We start from the raw sequence: 27,898 nt of genomic DNA, 5'->3' as shown, positions 1-27,898 counted from the left end.
TTGCATGGATCGCCTTACATTTGCATTTGAATAGCGCGCGCTCTCCGTGGGCGGGGTCACATTAAAACATAATGAGCTGAGATGAGAACGACAGACCTCTCTCTCTTTTCATACAAATTACATAAACTGAGAATATTTGTTTTTTATAAAAATTACTTCATTTAAAAAGAGAATTCAAGCTACATGTCTGTCAGAACTCGCTTCATGTTTATTTTTCTTTATTTGGCAAAAAGCACAACACTTTGTTTTTATTGTGAGTATACACAAAAAATACACACTTAACAGGATCGATTGATGTAGAACACAAGTATGTCAAAATCAAAATAGTATTTTGACTCTCTTTTGGACTGATAAGGAAAAAAGCGAGCAGATCACGCCGGCGTGATTGCCGACCTCAAGGGGGTTAACGATAATGCCCCCATGCTAACGTTAACGCTACAGCTAACGTTAACATTACAGCCCCTACTCCCTATTCAAATGAAGGAACATGTATGATTAACGTTACCTAAAGTAACGTTAAAGTACACCTACAGAAAAAAACATGGAAACACATTACGCCTATACCCCTTACACAGGCTCTGATTTAAGTTCAAAGCTATCTGGTTTAAGTTCCAGCTATCTGTGATTTTGCAGATAAAATTCAGAAAAAAAACGTACTTTGAAATGTTTGAGCAAGTCCACTGCCGTTGCATGACCCATAAACTGCGAGCCTATGTATCTTGACTGGATGTGGTCGTCCACCCAGTACAAATATGAAGGTCCAGCTGCTTACTTTGTCATCTTATTGAGACTCTCGGCAAACATGACCACAAACCCATTGGCCATATTGACCTGGTCAGTCAGTTCTTTAGTTAAAGAGAGCCAACCCGAATTTAGTTATATATGCAGTTTTGTTGCTTCCACATGAGAATGTAGCTGCAACCTCGGAGTCAGGAAACATGGTTTTAAAAATCTCTGTAATGTTCTGTAATAGGGGTGCTCCGAGATTGTTTTAAGGACCCACATCACCTCTGCCCGCAGAGTTGGTGTCGAGCCACACAGTAAGATAGGATGTTCCTTGGCTGTGGTGGCAATGCTTCTAATGTAGCAATTTCTTAATTACTGCTAGCCAGAGGAGTATCAGTAACCGAAGAGGTTTGCTGTGCACAGAACTGCACAATTGGTGCCTGGCGCTGACGAGCAGTACTACACGCTGTGTGTTTGGCACCCTTCATATGGGAGTCCAGGGCCGTAACACCCATCGTCTGGTCCATCATGTGCCCAGCCCACTTGCTGTTCCACAACTTCCACCACTCCGTGATCATCAGCTTAAGTAAAAAAACCCGATAGCTTGGGGATTTTACGGAGTAGCTAGTGTTTCCTCTGCTGTATACCTTTTTTTGAGCCCCATTCTCACATTTTTTTTGAATAGATGACATTTTAACCTATCAAAGACGAAGACTGTTCTTAGCATGACAATTTTCAGAATAGACTAGAATGAAGTGAAGAGTGGAGGCGATTGATTGGTGGATGCGTATATTCGAATAAGGCGCAGGCAGCAATCACCTGATAGACCTACGTGCAGCAGCAGGTCGGTTGTTCACATGTTAAATATAGAATAAATGCATTTGATTGGTATACCAAATTCAAACATGACTTTTCAATTCACCCTGCCCTACTGCGCACTGACAAATGATTGACAGGCGATCTGACCAATCATAACGCAGAATCCGCCGACTCCGACAACAAAGCAGTCAGTAGATTTACGTCGGTGGACTTGAACTTGAAAAACGGTATTGTTTAAATTACTTAAATGACAATATTTGAAAGTTGAGACTTTGTTTCATGTCAAAAGTAAGCTGCTGTCTCTTGTCTGTTGGCGTGTAGTCAGTCTTTGCTCCGCAATGTATTCACTGCGTGAGTGAGAACATGAAGTGTGGCATGACTCATGAGAGCGGCCTGGCTTGTCATAGAAACAGTAACTAAAGGAGGCGGTTCTTTGCGAACGGTCAATTACTATAGTAATAATGATTCCATGCTAATGCATGTAATTTACAGCAAAGCGCCACTAAATAATAGGGCTAATTTGTGGGGGGCGTGGTGAGGCTTTGGCAATCAGCGTTGCAGATGCCTAGTCAATCTACTCCACAGCCAATCACAGGCCCCCTCCTTGCTCGGGCCCCGGGACTTTAGCCCCGCCTAGCCCTATTGTTAATGCGGCCCTGAGAAGGGGGCCCCTCTACTGGCAGCAGCAAAAGCATTCAAGGCCACCCGGGTCCTCTGCTATCTTTCCAGATAACTCTAAATGCAATGGTCATAAATTAAAATATATCACTCATAAATAAAATAAACCACTTTATCAGAACCAGTAATTGAGTAGTCAATATAAGGAGAAATTCATATTATGGTATTGCATTAAGACCTTGTCGACATGCTTCAGTAAGGCAAATCATAAACTATAATTGTTATTATAAGCTAATGAATAAATCCATACCCATGTAACACTATTTAAACACCTACAGAAATGCCCAATATATTTGCATAACTATTTATGTTTATTTATTTACAGAAGAAATAGCTATGTTGATGAATTGCACCAAATATCTACAGGTCCTACACTTTATACAGTCTATGGTCTTACATTTATTCCCCTCATCCTCAAATACTCAAGGTCTGATAAATTAGTTAATAACATTTTTAAGAAGTTTAAATATATATATATATATATATAGCCGCTCTAGAGAAAATGGTTAATGGTGTAAATGCAGGCAGATCAATAATACTGTTGAATATTAAGTGTCCCCAACTAAGCAAGCCAAAAGCAACAAAGGCAAAGTCCATTAACTCTAACTCTAACTGACTCTCTTACCAGTTCGCTGAACTACTGAACTAGAGCTGATTGAGATGCGCCCAGATTTAATTCGGATTTATTTTTCTTTCCGTTAATTATTCTCATCTTAAACATGACAAACACACAGAAAAACTCCTGGTGAAGCGACTGAGATCCACCTGACACTATTATAAAGATGGCGTTTATTAAAGAGGAGAGTGAAGACGTGAAGATTGAAGAAACATGCAGAGTGAAACACGAAGAAACTGAGGAACAAAGAAAGATAGCGTTTATTAAAGAAGAGAACAAAGAAATGAAGGCTGAAGAAACATTCAGTGTGAAACAAGAAGATACTGAGGAACAAACAGGTTGGTTTCATTCTCAAAGCTGAATTCAGTAATTTGATCATTATTAAAAATGCTAGCTCTACAGAAATGAATGATATTTTTAAAGAATATCAAATGAGTGTCCTAATTGAGGTGGTTTTATTTATTTGGGTCACCTCATGTGGACGGACATGTTGAGATCACGTGACCAGACAAATGCTAACGTTGCCATCCACCTGAGAAGATCCGACTTCCATTTGTTATTACGACACAAATTAAACTAGGAAAAATAATACAGAAGTAGCCTTTTACAATTACTTGTGACATTAAACCCAAAATCAACTTCTAATTTAAATACAAAGAAAACCATATTACTTAATTTATGGTTTTAATTCTAATAAATTTTTGTATAAATCAAAGAATGCAATAAGGAGTCAAAGCAAATAAAAATTCTGAGCTTGGACATTTTTCTGGGGGCGGGGGGTGGTGTTATGTGGCAAAAAATAAAATTATAGATTAGATTTTTAGAAAATGATTTTCCTTGAAACTAACTAGTAACGTATCTGCCATTGCCACTAGCCCTGGACAGGCTCAGACTACAGATTATGGTCGGCTATTTGAAACCCCAATACCAAGAAAGATTACTCAATATGGTGCAAACGTAACATTTAGGCTACTTTGATATCAAGTTTTGCTGGTTAGCTTTGTCCGTGACAGGGTACAAGATGACCTAAAATCTAAAACATGAAATTTCTGAAATTGTTTTGTTCAAAAGAAATAATGGTAAATTAAATACTAGGAAATGAATATAAAATGGGAAGTATACAAAGACGGTTTACTACAGAAAACTATGCCATGTGTATTTACATAACTGGCAAGCTGATTTGAAATGGACAGTTTTGTCAAAGCATTTTTGTCTTCAGCTAATTTTGTACACCGATTTACAAGCGGTTGAGAGATCGGGAATGATAAATCGTGTTCTGCAATGAATGTGCACAAGCGTATCTTCAAGTCATAAACATGGTCAGTGATTGTCGCCGTACGTCAGATCTGGTTGCTGCTCCCGGTAGTCATGTTGTGTGGTGGAGAGCGCGGACAGCTGCCCTGTGACGGGGGGTTAATTCGTGACAAGCTAGCACTTTTTTTCCACTAATTGCATACATAAGTTTTTTCGAGCACAACATGCAGAAGCAAGCACATGGTTCTCTTAAAGGGGTGGTATAATGCCCTTTTCACAAGATGTAAAATATATCTATGATGTCCCCAGAGTGTGTGTGTGTAGTTTTAGCGCAAAATACCCCACAGATATTTTTATATAGCAAGTTAAAGTTGCCACTTTTTGAGGGTTTGCAAAAAAAAAAAGTTTTGTGCCTGGCCCTTTAAATGCAAATGAGCTGCTGCAGAGGGCGGGGTTTCAAGAGCTCGTGTCTGTTAGCAGCTGCTATTACCTCACGCAGACACACTAAAATGACAGAAACTGTTCTGCCTTTAATGTTAAACGGAGTCAGATAAGGATGGAGAGACTCAAGAAGAAGTGACAACATGTAGAATGCAACAGGACGTCTCTGAATGGTTAGTTGATGAATTTATGTTGCTGATGTGGAGTTAACTATCTTCAATTAGGATATTCTGTCATGATAAATCTATAAATTGCTCATATATGAACTGTTGTGAGATGCACACAGAGTGACTTTCTATTGCATGTGAAAAGATGGATGCTAAAGTTTGAGCTGACTCACAAATGTACTCTTATACAACAACTTTTCCTCTTCTCGACATGGACTGCGTGTTCCCGGGGGCGGGATTTATGTAAATTCTAGGGTTAGTGATGTCACTAACCCGAGAGGAATGTCATGTAGTCCCAACCAGCCGTTTGTTGTAGTCCTTTTCTTTAAAAGCAAATATCTTCCTTTGCTTTGAACTTTGAGCGTTGTAACTTTGCAGATGTTGTTTATGCTCAAACAGCAACATTACACACTAACTAAAGTTAGAAAAGTGAAATCACACTCAACCACCCCTTTAATTTCTTATATCAGCTACAAAAATGCTTACCGTCTCTGCCTATTCCTTCTATCCGCACCTAGCGCCATTTATTTTTAAGTCCTTTATCAATCAGGATGTCTTCCCCAGGCTTCATAAACTTACTCTCCATCCTGCTGACTTATTTGGTTGCTACTCTCCAACGTGACGTCTCCGCTCCGGCATCTATGCTTAGTAGGGGTGTGACGAGACGCTTACTCCACGAGACGAGACACGACACGAGATTGGGTTCACGAGAACGAGACAAGACGAGATTTTTACACAATTTTTAAGAAATTCTCAATGATGAAATATATTAATGGAAAATAGTATTTTATTCAACTGAAAATCACAAAATGCAAAACAATTTAGGTGCATTTTGAAATCAACTTGTAATGAATGTTATTTTACTTCTATTTTAATGAAGTCTATGCATTAAAGGACATGCAAACACTGCAAAATGTTTTGCTATAAACTCTACCGTCTGGCTTCTCCCCTGTACGATTTCACATGAGAAATCTAACTCCTTTCCACAAATCGAACATAAAAAATATAAAACAGTATAAATAAAATAAATATATAAATAACAGAAATAACACTTTAAATGCAAACAGTAAGTGTATCCATAATCAAAGTACTGCTCTCTCAAAACTACAAGTTCAAACAGAAACAAATTTTTTCTTCAAGCATGAAAAAGAGATAAATTAACTACACAGAACAGCCTAAGATATGGTCATGTTCTTTTTCAAGAATATAAGCATGTCGACGATTTCTGGCAGCAGTTGAGACCTTTGGGCAGTAACTATGTCTCCTGCAGTTGAAAAGACACGCTCACTTGGAACAGAGGTAGCAGGGATGGAAAGGTATGCTTTGGCAAGTGGAGACAGCAAAGGATATTTAAACCTGTTTTCTCTCCACCACTTCAGAGGGCAGCAACTGAGTGGGATAGAGGCCTCCCTTCTGTAGAGATCAATTTCCTTCTCAGTCCTCTGCTGGATTTTTCTGTCTTAGAGAAAGAGTCCCCTAGTAGATCCTCAAGTGCTGTCTTCTTGGAAGCAGGTTCTCCCTCTTCTGACTCTTCGACTCCCAGAGCCCCCTCTCCTCCATGTGTGGAACAGTGAGCTGCTGCCTCTTCTCTCCTCTCTGTACTCTTCTCACCTGTGGTCTTTAAACAGCAGAAACACTGGCTTTATCCTTAAGCAGCAAAGCAGTCCCCCCTCTCCCTCTAAACACAAACACACCCACTCTGATGCTGTCATGTTTCTAATACACACACACACACACACACACACACACACTTTGCATTAATCCATTAAACATTTTCAGTTGGTACTGGGAACATAAATCTAGAAGGAAAAAAAAAATTCACACACACTTTCACACTTACAAAAGGAGTAAAGCAATTCAAATTGATGTATACCTGATTTTGCTGCAATTGTTCAGCCTTTTTCTGCACCCTCAGGAAGACAGACTCGCGTTGGTTATGGTCTAGCTGCGATAGAGTCAGGAATCTTGGGTCCAGCGCAGTGCTCTCTAACAGAAGATTGTATACATCTCCGCTGTATATCCCTGAAATATTACTGAGGATTGCTCTCTTTGTGTCTGCCACGGTGGGGGAATTCGCCGTCATTTGGCGCCATGCTCTGTTCAATCATGCTCTTCAGTGGCACAATGAGAGACACTGTGGGGCTCTTCTCCTCACATAAGACTGTGGTGGCTGTCTTCAAAGGATTCAGCAGCTTCACAAGGTCTTCTGCATTCAAGATATCGCTACTGTCCAGTGTATCAATGTTACGGGCATTTTGTCTCATCTCAGGGCTGGTGAGAGCTGCTGATATGGCAGCTTGCTGCTCCAGGTAACGAACCAGCATATCTAAAGTGCTATTCCATCGCGTGGTAACGTCCATGATTAGGCAGTTGTAGCAGCTTCTGCTTGGACGTGAATAACGCGGCAGCCGTTGAACTCCGGTGAAAAAAAGCTGTTACTCATCTCACCCGCCCAAGCAACGGAGTTACGCGCGCAACTCCAAGGCCAGCCTGGGTAGCAAGGTTTATCGTGTGTGCAAAGCACTTGATGTGCGGCTCTAATCCTGCCTCACGCACAGCCACTTCCATATTATGCGCATTGTCAGTCACAAATGCGATGCCATGGTTTGGTTTTTTAATCTCCCAGTCAGTGACAGCTGCTTGTAAAACTTCAGCTATGTTTGCCCCTGTATGGGACTCAAAAAGTGGGCGAGTCTGCAGTACAAAATTGACCATTTCCCAGTCACTGTTGATTATGTAATTGTGATATAGCCCTGCGTACACCTAGAAGTCCAACCATCAGTAGTAATGGCGATGCTTTCTGCCTCTTTCAGAGTCTGTACAACCTTGACCTTGGTTTCTTTGTAGAGGGTTGGGACCACAGTGCGTGTAAAATGCGCGCGTGATGGGATGGTGTACCTCGGTTCCAGTGTGCGGAGGAGTCGCCGAAATCCCAGATTTTCCACCACAGAAAATGGCCTCATATCAGCTGCAATGAAAACGCAGATGTCTCTCGTTATTGCCGTGGCTCTTGCACTTGACGGTGGAAGAGATGCAAAGGCATTTAGAGTTGTCTGCCCTTTTAATGTTTTCGTCACAGGTGCAGCTAGTTTTAGTAGAGAGCTGTGGTGGTTCTGTATGTGTTTTTGCATAGTGCTTGTGTTAGCCGCGGTGTACGGCATTGTTTTCTTACAATGTTTACATGTAGTGAGAACGACAGACAATCTGCATTAATAGACATAGTTATAGGTAATAGTGGTCCACAACTGATTAGCAGGGGGGGATAAATAACGACTAATTTCGTTATTTCAAATGTAGGCGCGTTGCGCGTGGTGGGCGCGCTCATAATCTGCCGGCGCGACCACAACATTGTCCAACATCAAATGGCAAACGTAATGCAAGCGGAACGAAACTGCTCGTTATTGTGTGGTTGACAGACCGTTTATCAGTTTGGACCAAAGCAGCGCGAGCCGATCTTGATCAAGCGACACTGTTACTACACAGCGCTGATAAGAGATCCAGTAAAGAAAGCGTTTGAATTCGCGACTCCTGCGAGATCTAGTGAGAAACATTCAGATTTCTCCGTTATTAACGGATCAAACAGCACTGACGTGGAAACCAGGAATAAACATTGTGGCATGAATGAACTATCCAGCGTCCACAGATCAGCAACATTCACCATGGATTTACCGTAGTAGCCTAACACTCACTGCAACCATGTAAGTTTGGCAGGAATAGTAGGCTACAATACCTTCAAGTAACATTACGTCGGTTTTATTTTGACAATGTTATGAATACAATTGCTGCCCTCAAATGTTAATCATTCTGAACTAAAATAAACCTTTGTTTATAACTACTACAACATTTTTTCCAAGGAGCTGTTTTGTTTTATATGCTCCTAAGAAGAGTCAATTATAGCTCCAGAATTGCTCAAAGTAAAAAAAAGTCATACTTTATGATGTTAGTTTTAATTAAAAAAAAAAAGATTAAAAAAAATTAAATCCAGGAAATTTCTCTGGTATTTCTTTCTTTTTGCTGTATCAAAAATGTACCAAACCGAACCGTGACACAAGTTTATCATATCGAACCGTGAATTTTGTAAACAGTTACACCCCTACTGTTTACACAACAGCTGATGCGAGAGTAAGTGTAACATAAAGCAATTTGGCAAACGTGTTAATCTCTTGTTGCATGGGATTAAACATGAAATTTCTGTTTAATAAAGCACTCAGAAATGTGTCATTTGCATTTGTATGTTAAGGTAAATAAAACATTACAAAGAGCATTATAAACAAGCATTAAAAAGGAATGGGGGAACAAAAATATTTGAGGGGATGAAAATGTAAAGGAACAAAAACAAATATAACATGAACATTCCAAAGAACATTATAAACATACATTAAAATGAATGGGGAAAAAGAAATGTGAACAAAGGTGTAAAGGAAAAAAATACAAAACGTGGAGATAAGCAACATGCACATCAAAAAGGAACAAATATACAAAGTATACAATATAAAACGAGATCAATAAATAAATATAGAAATTAAAGTGTATATAAAATATATGTAAATATTAATTTTTTCAAACTGCCATGATGCATTGGTGGTGTGACGTAGCGTGGGTCAGCCTCTAGTCTGGTTTGTAGTACCTGGCAGAGAGCAGATAACTCTGATAACCATCCACACTGGCCTTCCATCAACAATAGCATCTACATCAGACATCAGTTCTATTGTTGCAGTCTTCCAAAGTTCCCTTTCTGTGTTGGTTTGTACAACACTGGACCTGGTCTCCAGCATCTGCAAAACATGACAGTAATTTAACCACTAAAACACAGAGAGGAGGACAGTTACATTCTGAAAAACAAAAACTAAAAAAACTGCTTAACCAGTTTCTTAACTTACCCGTCTCTTTCTTTGACGGTTCTTTGCAGTGTTCTTCATAGTGTTTCTTTTTACTGGGCCTTTTCAGGCTGAGCCAAAGAATACTTCCTCCGCAAAGTCTCAAAATACGTCTTGCAACCTGTTGAATAAATCATAAATAAATGTAATGCCAATAAAACTAAGTAAAACAGAGGTCATTAAAATGATTACAACATCTTTAAGATTACCTTTTGCACATTCAGGGTCAACGTCTGTAAAAGTTGTCCTTAATTCTTCGAAGAGGTAAGTGGTCACAGCCAGGTTATGTGATGAATTTATTCTGGGGGAAATAGTTGCAGGCATCATTAATGAAATTCAGTTTTGGTATTTCAAATCCATATAGTAGTAGATTAAACTAACATTTACAGTATACAATACGCAGTCTTACCCGGTTTGTGGATCGTATTTGTGTGGGTTGTTCTCTGAATTATGGAGGCACCTTACAGATTCCTGTAAAGTTTGAAATTAAAAAGCGTTTAAATGGATTCACAATCTGCAAGAACCACAAAACTGAATTTTCAGTTTGAATAAGTTGGCCATCACAGTAAATATAAGAGACAAAACATATCAGTTCATAAATCTTTAAGACGTCACGCAGCACCTCTGATATCTTTCCGCCTTCTGCCTATACAAGGCCACCAGTGCAGGTGTGTGTTGGTCAAGCACAGCATAGAACTGGTTCCGTATGTTGACGTTTGTGATGCGTTTGTGCTCAGCACAAAGCTACAAAACCAAAAACAAACAAAAATAATTATATAAAAAGACTAGTACTCGATTTGCAACAGAAAACACATTTGTGATGCAACATGTTCAGTTAAAATGGTCACATGCAAAGTGATAGTTCTTACACACAGTGAATAGTGGCATTTGCTGTTCCATTTGAATGTGATACATATAAAAAATAAAGCATAGAAATATGTGTGAAGAGTGGCAGAAAAGAGAAGCGAGTCTGTTTTACCTGTGATTCAATCCGAAGAGCCGGCCATTTCCCCAAGAAGTCCTTCACCTGCACAGATAAAACAATCAATATGAAACCAGTCAAATTATGCAATCAACCTCTTTACAAATTAATGATACAAAATTTCAAGTTAATGTAACTTACCGATAAAGTTGCTCTCTGGTGACAATGTAGGTCTGCACATGCACACAAAAACAGACAGCAAGATATTTAATTTTTAAGAGACTTTTGATTGATGCTAATGAATTAGCTGCTAGGCTCCAAATAAAATAAATGGTGAAAAATAGTTACAGCCTAAATTAACATTTGAGTCACCTTGATTTTGGGGATGCTCACTGCACTCCTTCCACTTAAACCTATAATGAAAAGACGTTTGTAAAGGTTTAATAAAAACTTGCATAGTTCATTCGGTAACTATTATGTCCATAACCTTAACTTTGTTTGAGTAAAAGTTAACATAACTGCTAACGTTAGCCACTAGCTCATTTGGGTGCATGTAGGAATAACATCACATTGAACTTGCCAGAGCAGGGCGCTTAACACAAACAGCAGCAACACACTCAAAAACAGAAGGACTATCGCTTGCTGAAAAGAGTTATTGACTAACGTTGACATTATTGCCCTGCCACGACATTAACAGTAACGTTACACAGGATATTCTGTCACTAGCAGGCGGACTGACGGCAATCGCGCCCGCGGCACCGCGCTTGCAACTTAAAAATAGCCTCGTCTAACAGTCAAAATATGATATTAATATGATATTCTTACAATATTACAACAAGCAAAGTAGTTTTGAAGTGTTTTGGTTTACTTACAAGTTGTTTCATTCTTGATACACGTCGCTCGAGAGGGTAGCCATCTTGGATAGATTTTTCAGGTAACGTCAGCTGCACGTCATGACGTCATATCACGTGATCGACAGTACACTTTAAAATAGTGAGTAAACCAAGCGGCAACCTTTTCCCCGTCTCTCTCTTGAAACCAACACGGAAGTGAGTTAAACTGCAATTCATTAACTGACCGCTTGGCCTGGCTGCAGAAGTGAGTCAAATCTGTATCTCCCTCATGTTAAAATTACCAACTTTACAGCAGAAAAAAACATGTTTACAGCCTGGTTCTCTCTGTGGCTTTGGTCTATACAGCTAATTTTGCCCTTCATAACAACTGTGAGGGGGGTGAATTTTTTTATAACTCATCCATTTAGTTGATTAATATTTAAATTTAAGGGTGTGGCCACTTGAGTGACAGGTGGATTCCCGCTGATGTCAATGCTAGCCGTTTGTCTGCTGTTACTAGCCGTCACTTCACCTCAGCAAATGTTAGCTGCTGAACTTGCCTTCTCTGCGGTGTTTGTGCTTTTTTTTGGGATTATTTCATACAACAATTTAATACTTGGGTACAAAGCCCACGTCTTTGGATTCAGTCGTTGTCGTCGAGTAGCTGCTATCGTTTGAGAGAACAACCAGCGCTGTATTTCAGTTGTTTTCCTCTGTGAACATGCACTAATGGATGTCTGACAATTTCGTTGCTTTTTGGGGTTTTCAAATTTAAAACGTCAATAAAGGCTCGTTCGTTCTGCTCTCACGGAACAGATAGATTATAATATGCTTATGTACCGTCAGATGAAATTATGCAGGCGTCGGCGCTTTCTCCGTCCGTGCAATAAATGCACATCCATGAATGAGCGCAGATTTTCTAGCGCATTTACTTGCACTTCAAAGGCAATATATCTATGGTTTAACGGTTTAACCCATTTGAGAGGCGGCCAAAATCAGAATTTAAAATGGACTGAATAAGCTCTCTACGAACTTGAGCGATGCCGCGCTGACGGACCATGAAAGAGTGACTGACATATATGCACATAAATCACTGTCACACACAAACACTCTCGAAGTAATTCACAGTCTCACTTGTAGCCATGTATTTTAACTATTAAAATATTTCAAAGGGCAAAAACAGGAACTTTTAATTGGCTTTACATCATCAGCTAACTCGATCACGTCGAGCTAGGTGATTTCAGATAGCCAGGCTCATATCTATGGCCAGGCTCCTCAGCTCCACTCACGCCCCGCCTGTTTGCCTATTTTCTGTTATCCGGGAGTGACGCAAGGCCAAGATGGCGACGGACGACTCCGCCCACTTTAGGCTTCAAAAATGCTCTTCAGAAACCTACGGGTGACGTCACGGACACTACGTCCATATTTTTTTACAGTCTATGGAGTAAACCAGCGGTGTTCACTCAGAAATGCTGAGGCACACAAACATAAAAATACATATTTGTTCATAGACATTAATAGTTTAAAGGTGGATTAACTCAGCAAGAGATTTTAACTGTAGTGACCTCGGTCTTCAATTCAGTGGAGTAGAAAAGCTCAGGTTCCTTCTACCTTTTTAATAAATATCAAGTCACCTTTATTTATACAGCGCTTTTTACAATACAGATTGTTTCAAAGTAGCTTTACAGAGATAACAGGAAAATAGTGCAAGAAAGTTTGTTTTCTAGAAGAAAATAGCTTCAAAGTCCAGCTTAAGTCAGTTCAGTGGTGATTCATTTTGTTGTATAAATAAATAAATAAATAAATTTAAATGTGTATATATATAGCCACTTTGGAGAAAACCGTGATATCATCGTCCAGCTCAGTTCAGATCTCATATAATAGTGTCAACGCAGGCAGATCAATAATATTGTTGAATATTAAATTAAATGTCCCCAACTAAGCAAGCTAAAAGCCAATTGTGAAAAAGGTGACAAATGTTGTTGTCTGCAATTTGTAAAACTTCACAATAAAATTTGAGATATTCTGAAATGTTTGGTTCATTTTTCTTTATTTGTTCCATTAAATTTATTGCTGGGAAAAAAATAATCGTGATTAATCGCATCCAAAATAAAAGTTTGTGTTTGCATAATATATGTGCGTGTACTGTGTATAATTATTTTGTATATATAAATACACACATATGCATGTATATATTTAAGATTTTTATTTATTTATATATAAATTATTTAAATTTAGATATAATATAAATTATGTATAAATGTATATACAGTATATACATGCAAATATTTCTTAAATAAATACATGCATATGTGTGTATTTATACATACAAAATAATTATACACAGTACACACACATATATTATGCAAACACAAACTTTTATTTTGGATGCGATTAATTTTTTTCCAGCACTAATTAAATTCCTTTGTTTATTTCATTAAATATTCAGAAGTGTTTATTTTGTCCTGTTTTTATAAAAAATATTTGATTAAGAGACTTTTTTTCATGCAGTGGTTTTAAGGCCCTGACACAGGCGACGTGAGCCAACCCTAGAGTCGGCTTTAGTCATTGCTAGTTCTTTGACGTCGGTTTTGTGTTTCAGGGCCTTAAGAATTTATTTATTTTTCTGTACAAAAAGCTTGTTTGCTGTAGCCTAACCTACAGATGGTGCCCAACCAGAATGAGACTTTTACCGCCGCGGCAAAATTGGGATGTGTATTTGCTGCCTTTTACCGCTGAGTGGCGCTGTAATCACAGACTTTGAAAAGTGTCAGTTTATTCTCTTTAATGCCGTAATCTGCCGCGGCAGTAATCTGAGCTGAGGTCACAGATAAATTTAAGATAAATATTGTGGTTAAACGAATTCAAATTCATTTAATTTAAACAAAGTAGACACACGTTAACATTGTGTGCCCAGTTTTTCTATAATTTAGAAAGGTTATGTCAATAGGTTACTTGTCATTTACTTCGTGTTATTTTAATGGTTTTGTAGATTTATTAACTGAAACATAACAGTGAAATAAATTAAAATAATTTACCGTAAAATTAAAACATTTTCAGGACTTGCAGTTACTAACCGATGTTAGTCGGTTTAAGCATTGTTTGTTATATTCAGAATTAGGCTTACATGGTGTTATGATTATCAATTGAATTCTTTAATAAATAATCAACCACAATGCCTATTACTACTGCCGCAGCAAAAATAAACCAGTCGAATTTCAAAGTCGTTCGCGAAATTACTATAGGCTATACCGGGCAAGTGACAGGGCAAAACAGCAGCAACTGCGACATTTTAAAAGGTAAGTTTCCTATCTGTTTATTTAAAAAAAAAAAAAAAAAAAAACTTTTTTCATTATTTGAACAAAAATGAGACTGATTGAATATGTTAAAATATAAACAAACAAAGCAGAGAATAAAACAAACTTTTAGGGAAAAAATATAGGCCTATTATGCTCAGAATTGGTTAACATTAACGAAAGTAAAATATGTAAAAATACATTTCAAACAAAATAAAACAAAACAAATTCGTGGCCGAGTGGTAGGCTAAACTTACGTTTCAAATCCCGAACAAACATGGGCTACTTTTTTATTATTAATTTAATTTGATAGTTCTAAAATATTGCTACACCATATTGTTTTTTTCTCCTATAGCCTATAGGCTATTAAATATTTTATATTTATAAAATAAAATTACCATTCATTTCCATTTTACATTAGGGACAATTTTTTTCCAACAGAATGGCTGAATTAACATCTGCATAATAATAATAATAATTAATAAATAAACAGCACAAGGTCTTGTAAAAACACTTTTTTTTTTTTTTTTTGACACATAATATTTTATTTTATTTAACTTTTAAAACAGAGAAAATAGTAGACCTAGGCTATTCAGACGATATCTGTGGTCAATGCATTAACAATAGACTCTCGGAGCTTCAAACGATCTGAGATCGAATCTCAGTATAGCCGACAGTGTTTATGTTTTTCCGTTCTTGATGCTTAAATATGCATCTGTTTATTAAAGTCAATCATCTTGTTTAATTATCAGTTGTACATTAACATAAATTTGCTACATTCCAGTTGAGCCGCTGCACGCTATGACATATCTGATGAAGGAAGACTGTCAGCCGATTGCACCAGAAAATGAAGATGATGAAGCTCGTCTTTAATCTGCTAAATTATGTGTTTTTTTGTGTGTGAATCATTCACGAGATTGAGATGACTGACCGTAATACCCGGCCATAGCAACGGTAGACATTTTCCAAAACAGATCGAACAAATCAGAAAAATACTTTCAATACAGTATTGCTTTCAATTAAAAAATAAACAATGAAAATGTAAAAGAAAAAGAAAATTAATTAAGTTTGAAAACCCATCGCACATTTCAAGGTATGAATAAAGTGTCGGGACAGTTTATTTATTTAAACAGGGTTGCATCGATTCGATAGAGTTTATTCCCTTTGTGATGCAAAATAAGAAACATTTTAAATTTATTGTCAAAGAAATTGCAGCTAAATTAAAAAATGAAAACGGTACAAAACGAAAAAAAGTTCAAAGCAACATAAATTAAGAACAGGCGTTTTTCTTTGCCTCTCTGGCGCTGGATATTTTTTAAGTAAGTTTGGTCTCCCTCACTGCGCGCGGTCTTTCTCGAAATTAAGCATTTCAGCGTAAAAAACACCATACAGCTGATAATACTGTATATGTCGCTGTGTGTCATCCACACAAATCACGAAAGAAAAAACTGTAACAAATAGCTTTTGTTCCTTCAAAGATACAACATGCCTTGCTGAATTCACCTTACAATAAAACGAGGTGGGTCGCGAATTAAAGAGCTCTGTATCTGCTAAATTGAAATTGAGTGTGGAAAACCTTTAAATACAATTAATAAAACTACAATATATAATTTAATAAGATATAGGGCCTACTGTACATAGGCTATGGACTTGTGGAGATTTTGAGATTAATCCTTAAAAGAATTTTGCCTTTGCCTGCTCATCAGGCTGGCTCCGACACTCTCCATATGAAAGACGGAACATTAACACCTCTGTCCTGCACCCCCACGATAAAGCATTTAAAGCAGATAAAACTATTGCCTTTTCCAAACCCCCCACAGGAGATCTGAGTTTGCAAAACAAAACAAAGAGTTTGCCACTCGTCGTGGTGTGCCAAAACACTTCATTATAAACTTCAATATTTCATTCAAAACAATCTCAAAACGCTTTGTGACATTTTGAAAAGCCGTGGATGCATTACTGCCACTGGAACCATGAACGCAAATACTGGTTCTGATTTTATTGTTTGTCGTTTAAACGTCATATATATATATATATTAGGCTATATTAACAGAACTGCTTTTGAAATTACGATTGGAATTATTATAGGCTACAGAAGTAAAGTCATTGTATAATATTTGTTCCTTAGTGTAAAATGGAAATGCATGGTGATTTTATTTTGTAAATAGGCTATAAGCAAAAAAACTATGTTTTAGAACTAGACAAATCTCTCTGCATCAACAATAGACTATAAAATGCATTAATAGGCTAATATAAAAATATCAATATCAATAGTCCAAGTTTGTTCGGGATTCGATCCCGTGTCATCTAAATGATCGTAACGTCAGTTCAACCACTCGGCCACGATTCACTCGTTGCGGCATGGCCTAATGTTCCAGTGTGTGTTCGCTCACACGAGCGAGAAGCGCTCTTCATTCAAATGAACGCGCCGCCGCGTTTGTCGAACACTGATTCAACATGCCAGAATAAAACCTGGCTTTGGAACAATGCATAGCGCCACTCTCGTCGTGGTCTGTGCCAAAAAAATTATAATAATTTAGTTTCATTTATTTCAGTGTTAATGTTTGAGTTAAAAAAATCCTCTACAAATTAAATTAACACAAAGTCGGCTGTAAGAGTCCTTTAGGCTAAGTAAAAAGCAAAGGGCTTACAGTCTTAACATTTAGGCTACTTTGCTTAAATTCGATACATTTATTTTCAGTAGGGCCTAATAAATTTGTAGGGATGTAATTTCAGTATGCTTTACCAACGCTATGTATTCAATTAAAGTTCCAAGAGGTCTGGTATAGGCTATATTTCCTTCCCAGCTGACACTAATATGCAAGTGCACAGCAAAAATCACAACTTGTGCTTGCTGCGAACGCAAGTTATTTAAGGTGTCTCAACTGTACACAGTCTACCCTACAGTGTGAATTCCTTACAAGGTTTCATTTAATTAATTTTTTTCCATCTATGTTGAATATGAAAATTGAACAGCACGAGTAAGATAGGATGCATTAGGCTATATCGAGAGATGGATATGGAGTGGGTCAGACATGATTTTGACCACTTCATTAAGTTTTGTTTAGTAGAAAACCTTTCTTTAAAGTGAATTTCGTTTTCTATAAATTGTATCTTAATTTTAACCAATTTTTCATCAACCAATTGCCTGTATTTAATAAGTAAGAGAAGCAAATATAATAGACACTAATCATGGAGGCGCCCGCGCGGTCACTTGCAAATACCGGATTTACAAATACACATCTTGCTTGTTGCACGCACACATATTATGTCGACAAAACGATATTATGATATAACGAAATATTATGTTGAAATAACATTATTATTAATAATAGGCTACATCTTTTAGAATATTTGATTAAATGCTGATTGTTGCGCTTGTTCAATTTAATAAAATTAAAACTTTAATTGTGATAATTAAAATAATTAAATTAAATATTTAGTGGCCAAGTTTTGCTAATTTAGGTATTATATAGGCTATTATATGCCTATTGCCTATATTAAGTAGGTCATATTAAGACAAGGCATATATTAAGTTATTTTAGCTGTTATGAGAAAAAATAAATCTAACGAAATCTAAAATCTAAATCTAATAAATCTAAAAAAAAATTCTAACGCCAATTCAACATGCCAGAATAAAACCTGATTTTTGAACAATGCGTAACGCCACTCGGCCTGGTGTGCCAAAACACTACATTTTAAACTTCAATGTTTAATTCAAAACAATCTCAAAACGCGTTGTGACATTTTTTTAAAGCAGTAGCCAAGCCAATATAGATTAAGGGCATTGAAACCAGGATCTTAACTAAAACGCGTTCCGCGTAATCTCTCAAAATTTATGCCACACTACTCCATGTATTTTTTTTTTTAAGGACTGCTTTTGAAATCACTATAAATTACTATGCAATTGTATCGCTCACGAGAGCTCTTCATTTATCTAATTCCTCAATAGAATAGTAAAAATATTCAGCGTCATTGCTCCTAATATCGTCTCTATTTTTAACTTTTGATTCTATTTTTTCAGTTCTAAAATTGATTCTATCTTTAGTTCTATTCTGTTGTAGCCTTATAGGCCTATTTATATATATGAAAAATATGCCTATTAGGCTTAGGGTTTTATATTTAACCCACTTACATTTTAAAATACGGCAATTGCTGCTGATTTGCACAATGTCCCTTTGCGCCACCTGGCGATCATTTTGGGAACGACTTTGAAATGCGGCTGGTTTATTTTCGCCGCGGTGATTTCCAGAATGCCTATTACCGCGGAATCACCGCGGCGGCTGGCGCGGCGGTAATAGGCATTCTGGTTGGGCACCATCTGTAGTAGTCCAGAGATAATTCAATCCTGAAGTCCTCCCTGGCCACCCCTCCCTCTGAGAACAGCCAGCACTGTGTCAGTCATTAACATATGAAAGGTCTTCACACCTAACAGTTGTCAGTCCTCTCACACCCAGCAGTGTTTCAGCTGTATATGTCCGTGAAATTTCACGGATTCCTGTGTATGTCCGCATATGTGAGGTTTCCGGGTTTATCTGGAAATATACTGTTCCATGTTACTCTGATCCGCTTTTTCCCACATACATCCGGCAAACATCAAATTACACAGGAGTTTACCATGCCCGTATTTTGCCGGATTTGAGTCTTTTCATGCAGTGTATAGGATCTAGTTGTATGTATTGTAGCGATTGAGAACGAACCAAACACACATGAATCTTCCAGGTGATTTGTTCAAACGTGACTCCACACAGAACTCAACATTCCAGACCCCAAATCACCCATCCCGGCGCCAGCCAGGCTACAATAAGAACTTTTTATGGCCAAACTATAGGAAGAACTTGTCAATGTGAGATGGTTTGGAAAAGAACGATTGGTTCAGAGATGGCACAGCTCGGTGCCCGACCAAGAGGTTGACTGACCCCCACGACAGATATACAAAACAGACTTTCTCCTCCTTAAAGGAGAACTCCGGTCAATTTTAACATTGAGCTCATTTTTTTGTAAATTTGGAGTGCTGTCAGTACAGAGAACAACGACAAAAATCGGTGTTGCCTACACCGTGTTATCTTCTTTTTAAAATTTGCACCCTGTTGACTTAAATGGGGCAAGTTTTAAACCTGCTTTTAGCCTCTTAACATCCTAGATGTGTCATTACAAGTGCACAGCCAATGTGAGTTATTCCTTCAGAGTGAACACGGTGAATCTGACTGCAGTAGATGTGAAAGATATGAATAAAAATGAAGTTAATTCGGCCAGCGCACCGACCGAAAACAGGAAATAAATACAGGTATGTGCGCTGGCCGAATTAACTTCATTAACTTCATCCATCCCAGCATGAGGACACCAGCCAAAGAACTCGGGAAACCCCCTTTTACAACGACAGAATGGAATCCCCAAAAGCAAAGACGCAAGTAGCCTCCAGACTCTTAAACTGAACTGGTGCACTGATATAAATTTAATAACCTGCCTAAAAGGATAGAAGGGTTAAATTAATGCTTGATGGTTCGTTCAGGTCATGTCTTATAAGTGCATAGAAACTTGGGATTTCATATCTCATTCTTGAAACTCATTCTTTCCTCACTCTCTTCCTTTCTGCAACTCGTATGAATGTGTGTGCGTGTGTTTGTGTTAGATATTAGTTTTATGTGTTAGAATAATCAATAAAGTCTTGTTTGTATTTTAAAGAGAAGTGTTACTTGTGTTATGTGCTTACGAATTTAATGTCTTAAACTGCTCATCTAAGTTGCTAATAAATAGTGTTTCACTAAAGTTTGGAAATTTATATCCGCTGCAGAGTGGATAGTTACGGCCGGTTCAAATGAACGCTGAACGAGTCATTTGCTCGGTCGTAATAAGTGATTCTTTCGAATTCCCTATAAATTAATTAATAATTCCTTTGAGCTAAATTAAATTGTCAGAATCACTCTATTAACGCTACAGTATATTTTAATGTCTGTTGCTTTGTGCCATTAAACCAGGGTTAACTTTTATTTGTCTTTTTTGCCTTAGACCTGATGGTGCTGAAAGAGGAGAATCAAGTACTGAATGAAATGGAAGACAAAGATCAATATGAGAATCGTCATGATTTCACAACTGAAGAAAAATCTTTTAGTTGCTCACAGACTGAAAAGACTTCATCACAAGAAAAAGATCAAAAGACAGAAACTAAAAGTTGTTTCACCTGCTACCTGTGTGGAAACAGATTCACTCAAACTGGAAGCCTTAACAGGCACATGATAATTCACAATAAAGAGAAGCCTTACACCTGCCAACAGTGTGGAAAGAGTTTTTATCAACATAAAAACCTTGAAATCCACATGGTAGTTCACAAGGGAAAGAAGCCGTACACCTGCCCACATTGTAGAAAGAGATTCAACCGAAAGGGAAACCTTACTAACCACATGAGGATTCACAATAAAGGGAAGCATGACACCTGCCAACTGTCTAGAAAGAGTTTAAGTCAGCATAAAAACCTTGAAGTCCACATGGAAGTTCGCATGGTAAAGAAGCCATACGCCTGCCAACAGTGTGGAAAGCGATTCAACCGAAAAGGAAACCTTAATAACCACATGAGAATTCACACCAAAGAGAAGCCTTACACCTGCAAACAATGTGGAAAGAGTTTTGATCAACATGGAAACCTTAAAGACCACATGAGATCTCACTCTGGAGAGAAACCCTACACATGCCCTCAGTGTGGAAAGAGTTTCAGTCAACGTGGAAGCCTTAAAGTCCACATGAGAGTTCACACTGGAGAGAAACCCTACACATGCCCTCAGTGTGGAAAGAGTTTCAGTCAACATGGAAGCCTTGAAGTCCACATGAGAGTTCACACTGGAGAGAAGCCTTTCACTTGCAAACAATGTGGTAAGAGTTTCAACCGAACAGGAAACCTTAACATGCACATGGTAGTTCACACTGGAGAGAGCCCTTACACTTGCCAACAGTGTGGTAAGAGTTTCAACCAAAAAGGAAACCTTAACATGCACATGGTAGTTCACACTGGAGAGAGCCCTTACATTTGCCAACAGTGTGGAAAGATGTTCAAACGAAAAGGAAACCTTAACATACACATGTTAATTCACACTGGAGAGAGCCCTTACATTTGCCAACAGTGTGGAAAGATGTTCAAACGAAAAGGAAACCTTAACATACACATGAAAGTTCACACTGCAGAGAGCCCTTACACCTGCAAATAATGTGGAAAGAGTTTTGATCAACATGGAAACCTTAAAGTCCACATGAGATCTCACTCTGGAGAGAATCCCTACACATGCCCTCAGTGTGGAAAGTGTTTCAGTCAACATGGAAACCTTTAAGTCCACATGAGAGTTCACACTGCAGATAACCCTTACATCTGCCAACAGTGTGGAATAAGTTTCACTGTAAAAGGAAACTTTAAAAGGCACATGGTAGTTCACACTGGAGAAAGCCGTTCATACATGATCTCTGTGGATAGAGTTTCAGATAAAAAGGTACCTTGAAGTATGAGCAATCACTTATTCTATTCAGGAAGTTGAATAACTTTGAGACTGCAGAAGTCATTAAAAGTTGCATTTTCTGTTGATTTGGTGAAACCAATTACAACATTTGTTGTGTTGAGCTATTTCAATTACTTTCGTTTGATTTGTTCGTTGCAAACAGCTTAAAGTCTGTTAATTTTGCCAATAAACCTGATTTTCAATAGGGGTTGAATAATTTTGATTACTACTGTGTGGTTTTTAAATAACTGTACTATTTGCGTGCTATGCATTTGTTACTCAGAAAACCCTAGTTAAGATGAAATTGTTCGAGTGCCATTTAGTCAAGCATAAAAAGATATTCTGAGGTGTGGCAATCTTAATCTAATTTTCACTAATTTCCCCCACTTCTGCAGTTAGGTTTTTTGTATCTTTGATTGCATTCCCTCATTACCTAAAGTCATATTGAATGTTGTTAAATACAACTGAAAATATTGTGAGCATCATAGGTTATTTCATAAATGAATGTTGATTTCCTAAAAAAAATTTGAAGTCACCATTATGGAAGTCATCAATATTATCTTAGGTTGGGCAGTTTATATCAACATAATTGAATATCAGCACAATTAATATCAACATAATATTCTTCCTGTCAGTATAACAAAATAACTTATTTGTTCTTATTTATTGTTGCAGTCATGGTCAGCTTTCATTTCAGTTGCTTGACACCAAGACTGTAGCACATGTCTCCTGGAGACCCACTGTCCTGTTAAATTTAGATCCAACTCACCTGGCTGCAATTTTCAAATAACCTTGAAACCCTTGATTTTCTTGTTCAGCTGTGTTTTGTGTTTATAAATCCTGGTAAATAAACGGTCAAATATGTCCGTCCAGCCCATGTTTATGTAGCAGATTGGGAATTTCCCTTTGTTTCTCCCCCTGGTGGAGAACTGAATTATCTGCCCAGTAAATTTAGTGGTGTCAGGTAACCGTCTGGTGACTAATTACCATGATTGCACTCTAAATAAAAATGCAGCATTCAAATGGCTGGGGATGTTACTTTTTGCATCCTGGTTGCCTGTTCCTAGTGGAGTCGTGTGTTTCGGGGCATTTAGTCTGCTCATTGCGTGATCAGGTATGTGAATGAGCGGAATATGGAATGTGATTTTATAATATTAGTGTGTAATTTTAAAGTTTGTGTCCTGCAGTCACTACACAATTTGAGTGCAGCGAGAACCTGTACAGTCGTGTTAGAATCATTGAAAACGCAGTGAGTATGATCTCTTTTCTGGTGGATCGTTTCATGTTTATAAAAAAAAAAAGTTAATTTCACTGCTGTGTGCATGCAGGTTGGAAGGAACGTGCATAACAGGCTTGCTTCCAGCTCTGAGCGGTGTAAGCTTATCTTTAATGGCAAGACGCACGGCCCCGGATTACGCTGCTGTTTTGTTTCTATTTTGAATGTTTTATTTTCATTAATGTTTTTGTTTTGTGGTATTTTTCTTTTATTAGTAATTGTTATAATCTGTATGATTTGATTTTCTTTCTTTGTTTATATAATTTGTAATTAATGTAAGCGCTCGGGTCTCCTGTGGCCAATGGTAAAAAGGGTACTTTGCCCACCTCTCTTTTGGGGGGTATTGTGTTTAACACTTGAGTGTGAGTTTCTTATTCCCTTTCTAGTGTGCAACACCAGTGTGAGTGGTTGGTTGTAGTGAGCGATTACTGTTTGAGGTGGGGCAGGATTCTTTTTCCATGTTAGTGTCTTTTGACGACCCAAGTGCTGCCCGTAGTCTTTAAATCTTTTCTTTTAAGTACCTTTTTTTGGTATGTGTCGGTATGTGTGTGAAGGTACTTATTAGTGACTGCCATGTGCAATAAAACAAAAACTGTTTTAATTTGCAGAGCTGTCTCAGTCCTATCTGGAAGGAACGAACCTGGGGTTTAGATTTTCTGAGTACTAGTATATCCTGGGGTGAAAGTCCCTAGGTGGCGTAGTTGGCTACTGTTAAGACTTTGAGTATCTTCATGTGAGCTTTTGCTTATCTTAGTTCTCATCTTGCTCTCCGCCTCACCATCGTGCCACATTTACATAGGACATAATGGAAAAGCAGCACAGAAAATGCATTGAGCATCTCTATTTCTGCAATGTTTCGAAAGAACAACATAGCAGCACCACAACAAGTGGGTAAACTGGATAGTCAATGTTGCGTTTTAATGATTTTGTTAGCCTCTAAAGGTAATGATACACAGGGCAACTTTTTGAGCAATATTGCTGGGCAATGTTGCCATCAACGGGCAACCAGATGAGACACAGGGCCCACGACCGATCTAAATTATCCAGATAAAAATGTATTGCCCATTTTCAATGGGAAAGTGCCCAAGCAACAATTGCTCAGCAAGATTGGCCAGCAACATTGCTCAAATAAGTTGCCTTGTGTATCATCACCTTTACATCATTGAAATGCACTGTTTTTGTATTTGAATGTGAATAAAGTTGTGGTTATTGCAGCAACTGCTTTGTTTATGGAGGTTACCAGGGAAATGGCTCTATTTGTTCAATTCAATTTATGTTTTTTTTTTTTTTATTCACATTCTTTTCACAATACACATCATTTTAAAGCAGCAAAAAGTGCATGAGTCCATATTACAATTTAGAGTGTTCTGTTATTAGAGGTAACTGTCTAAGTTATGTATTTCAGAAATGTACATACAAAATCAGTTAACTAAAAATGTATTAATGTAATCAATGTAGTAATTTAATGTAGATACAATGAGCTCATTGAAGTAATGAATACTTGAAGAGTTTGGTTCCAAAACGCAATAAATCAATTTTGATTAATTTGAGTGAAAATGTGTTTTCTTTACCAAGAAAGTGGCAAGATGAAAACCACTAGTTTTTGTTTCAAACTTTCACATAGCATTTTTAGGTTATAATAATATAAAAATTTCAATTCCAGATTTTGATTTTCAAAGATTTATTATAAAAACGGATAATTCAAAATAGAACTGTAAAGAAGATTGAAAACTGATTTGCACGACACCTCTTGTATTAGACTACAGAAAATTACATTAATATTTAAGACATCTTTGTTGTTTTGAATTGATTGTCTTGTGCATACTATAAATCCATTGCATTAATATAACAATATTCTTTGTAAAAATATTCAACAACTTATCAATCATTAAGAAATCAGTGAATGGTCTCTCTCAAAAGGCTGACACAATGGGCACCTACTCCATGACTGTCACAGTCAACATCGTTCGTCTGTGACTGAGAGAGTGCATTATCATAGAAGGCACATTGGCACTCACACCAATTTCAGAGAGCAAGTTCAGCGCATCCTTCCTTTTGGCTTCTTTGTTTGTTTGTTAATCGAAAAGTACAAAGTAGATAAGAAAAACTAGGAAGCCGAGTGTATTAAAGCACCGTCATTACTGTTTACAATGCATGGAATGGTGCGCTGTGATTGGTTGAGCGGATGTATCGCATTCTGCAGAGAAGGGAGACTGGCGTTTGTCGCGGTTTGGAAAGAAAGGGAGAAAACATGACAGAATAACACGGCGGATATTGCATTTTTTACGTAAAATTAAAAATGGACTTTTCAGTACTGACCAGATACAATACTGGTCTTTGCAGGAACTTTATTTGTAGTCACATGGACTATTTTAATGATGTCTTTCCTACCTTTTTGGGCCTTTAAACTTTTAATTAAATAGCTGTCAATGGAGCCCCCTTCCAAGTTGTGGACCTTCTTTCTCCTGGAGTTCATTGAGGGTAAAAGTACTTCCACTTAATCTTCCTTCCATCTTCTGTCTCAAACGCTAGTGAAGATGCAAAGCAATTATAAAGAAGCTTTAGCACCCAAGATCACATGTACTTTGTGTAGCATCCTCAGGATGCAAGAAGTAGGGCTTCATGTTGTTGATATTTAGGTCAGCGCCAAGTTTCTTGAGGGGGCATCACACGTAAGTGAAACAACTTAAACACCAATCATCGTGAAGTCTGTTAAAGCTCTCCCTTATGACATTTGCCATCTCTGGTCCATCCGTACCTGTGATGAGGAAGTATGCTATGGGAACTTTCCATGACTCATTGAGAGCTACAACCATGAGGACCAAGGCCTGGGTGGCCAGTATGTTGTCAATTTCTCCAGTCCCAATGTCCACATAGCAATGGAATTGGTCCTCTGCAAATTCAGTCGTCTTATAAATGTACATTTCATCCATCCTCAAGGCACAGACTGTTTCTTTTCCATTCTCTCTGTTTGCCTCTACATTCATTTGTAGTGCTGTGAAAGACTGCACTAACTCCAGGATCGGCTGAGACGCTGCTGTACCAATTGCAAATGTTGTGAGTGTGTGGTAGAGCTTTGTGAAAACCAGATCAATATCGATATCATAGGTGTAAACAGGGATTTAGGTATAAACAAAGGATACGAGTCAATGCTAGGAGTGCTGTCAGAAACAGCTGAATTATCAGGTGTGCTGTCAGGAGTAATGTCAGAATTAACAACCGTCATGGAACAAACGTGATGATAAATCTTATGATAAAACGTCTTTATGTAAATTACGGTAAAAGCAGAATAAATCCACTCTAATACTGAATAGACTATTAGTATTTATATTGTTTTTACCTCTTGTACACGCGAGAGATCACTTCCGGCGCTTGCGCAGACTATACAAATACACAAATTTCTTTTAAGTATAATAAATAAAACATAAAAAGCAAAGGTAGATCAGAACATTTAATGTTATCACGGTTTGGGTTTTGTTTTTTGTTCCTGGTTCTTGTCATGTGATTCTGTTTGTCATGTGATCCTGCCATGTGTCTTGTCATTGGTGAATCGTCTGATTATTGTTCACAGGTGTCCCTTGTCTTGTCGTTAGTCTTGTGTATTTAAGCCCTCATGTTTGCCTTGTGTCTTTGTCTAGTATTGTATGTTTCTAGTGTTGACTATTTCCTGCCTTTGTTTTATGTTTGTTTATGTTTTGAAAAGTAAAGTTTGCGTTTGGGTCCTCACCAGCTTGCCTCCAGTGGTTTGATTACGTTACAAATGTACAGGCACAGGTAATGTTAAACTTGGCAGAGAACAAAGCAAATTGGAGCTACACATGACAGGACTATACAGGGAGTACTAGCATGAGCAGACATGATAACATACATTTTTTTTCTCTGTGCATTTAAAAAAAAAATGAAAAAACATTAACGTGCAACAAGTATGCGATTAAGTTGCTGTCTGTTCAAGAAGTGCTGAAATGTCAATTACTCATCATTAACCCTCTGAGGTCGGCAAACGCGCCCGCGCGTTTTGCTGGATTTTCTTCACATTGTAGAACTATAAATTTAAATTACTCCGTCATTTATGGTCATACAGAAAAAAGAAATATAAAAAAAGAATCTGTGATATTTCTACTTTTGTATGTGTCCACTTACAATCAAATCAAAACATTGTGCTTTTGTAAAATAAAGAAAATAAACAGGGTGTGCGTTCTGCCTCTCCGTCGCGGTGAACTTTTTTTCTTGAGCACGTCTATAAACTGAAACAAAACTCAGCGAATACTTGTCACACATTTATGAGCCATATACCTTTATAAACATTTAAGTGTGTACTTTTAAATGATCGGATTCAAACTGAAAACAAATATTCTCTGTTTAAGTAATTTGTATAAAACCAACAAGATGTCCAGCTTCTCAAACGCTTCCTAATTATCGCGCAAAAGAGATTCACATGCAAATCTCCACATGGAACGCGCTCGTTACCTCAAAAACAAAACACCAAAACACTTCACAAGTCTCTGCTTTTCG

General features: G+C 37.6%; 1 protein-coding gene and 1 long non-coding RNA gene across 2 annotated transcripts; one reads left to right on the top strand and one right to left on the bottom strand.

The window, feature by feature from the left end:
* The first annotated feature begins 2,846 nt into the window (after window positions 1-2,846).
* On the top strand, window positions 2,847-23,400 carry LOC307157361 (uncharacterized protein). The gene is made up of 2 exons (XM_079869255.1): window positions 2,847-3,177; window positions 20,639-23,400. Exons 1-2 carry the CDS (start codon window positions 3,006-3,008, stop codon window positions 21,826-21,828), a joined length of 1,362 nt encoding a protein of 453 aa, XP_079725381.1. The 5' UTR covers window positions 2,847-3,005; the 3' UTR covers window positions 21,829-23,400.
* LOC307157434 lies at window positions 9,635-10,148 on the bottom strand. Its single transcript, XR_013820966.1, has 3 exons — window positions 9,988-10,148; window positions 9,788-9,879; window positions 9,635-9,699 (listed from the first exon to the last, which is right to left on the bottom strand). It is a non-coding gene; the product is annotated as an uncharacterized lncRNA (long non-coding RNA).
* Window positions 23,401-27,898: the final 4,498 nt, after the last annotated feature.

The sequence above is a fragment of the Squalius cephalus genome, assembly GCF_949319135.1.
Source record: "Squalius cephalus genome assembly, chromosome: 4".
NCBI classification, from domain to species: Eukaryota; Metazoa; Chordata; class Actinopteri; order Cypriniformes; family Leuciscidae; genus Squalius; species Squalius cephalus.
This window is presented reverse-complemented; position numbering and strand designations above follow the sequence as displayed.

Excerpts from the sequence above, each read along its gene's own strand:
- LOC307157361 (XM_079869255.1), top strand. The coding sequence starts at position 3,006 with ATGGCGTTTATTAAAGAGGAGAGTGAAGACGTGAAGATTGAAGAAACA. Across the intron at positions 3,178-20,638 it reads AGATACTGAGGAACAAACAG|ACCTGATGGTGCTGAAAGAG; the intron begins GTTGGTTTCATT and ends TTTTTGCCTTAG.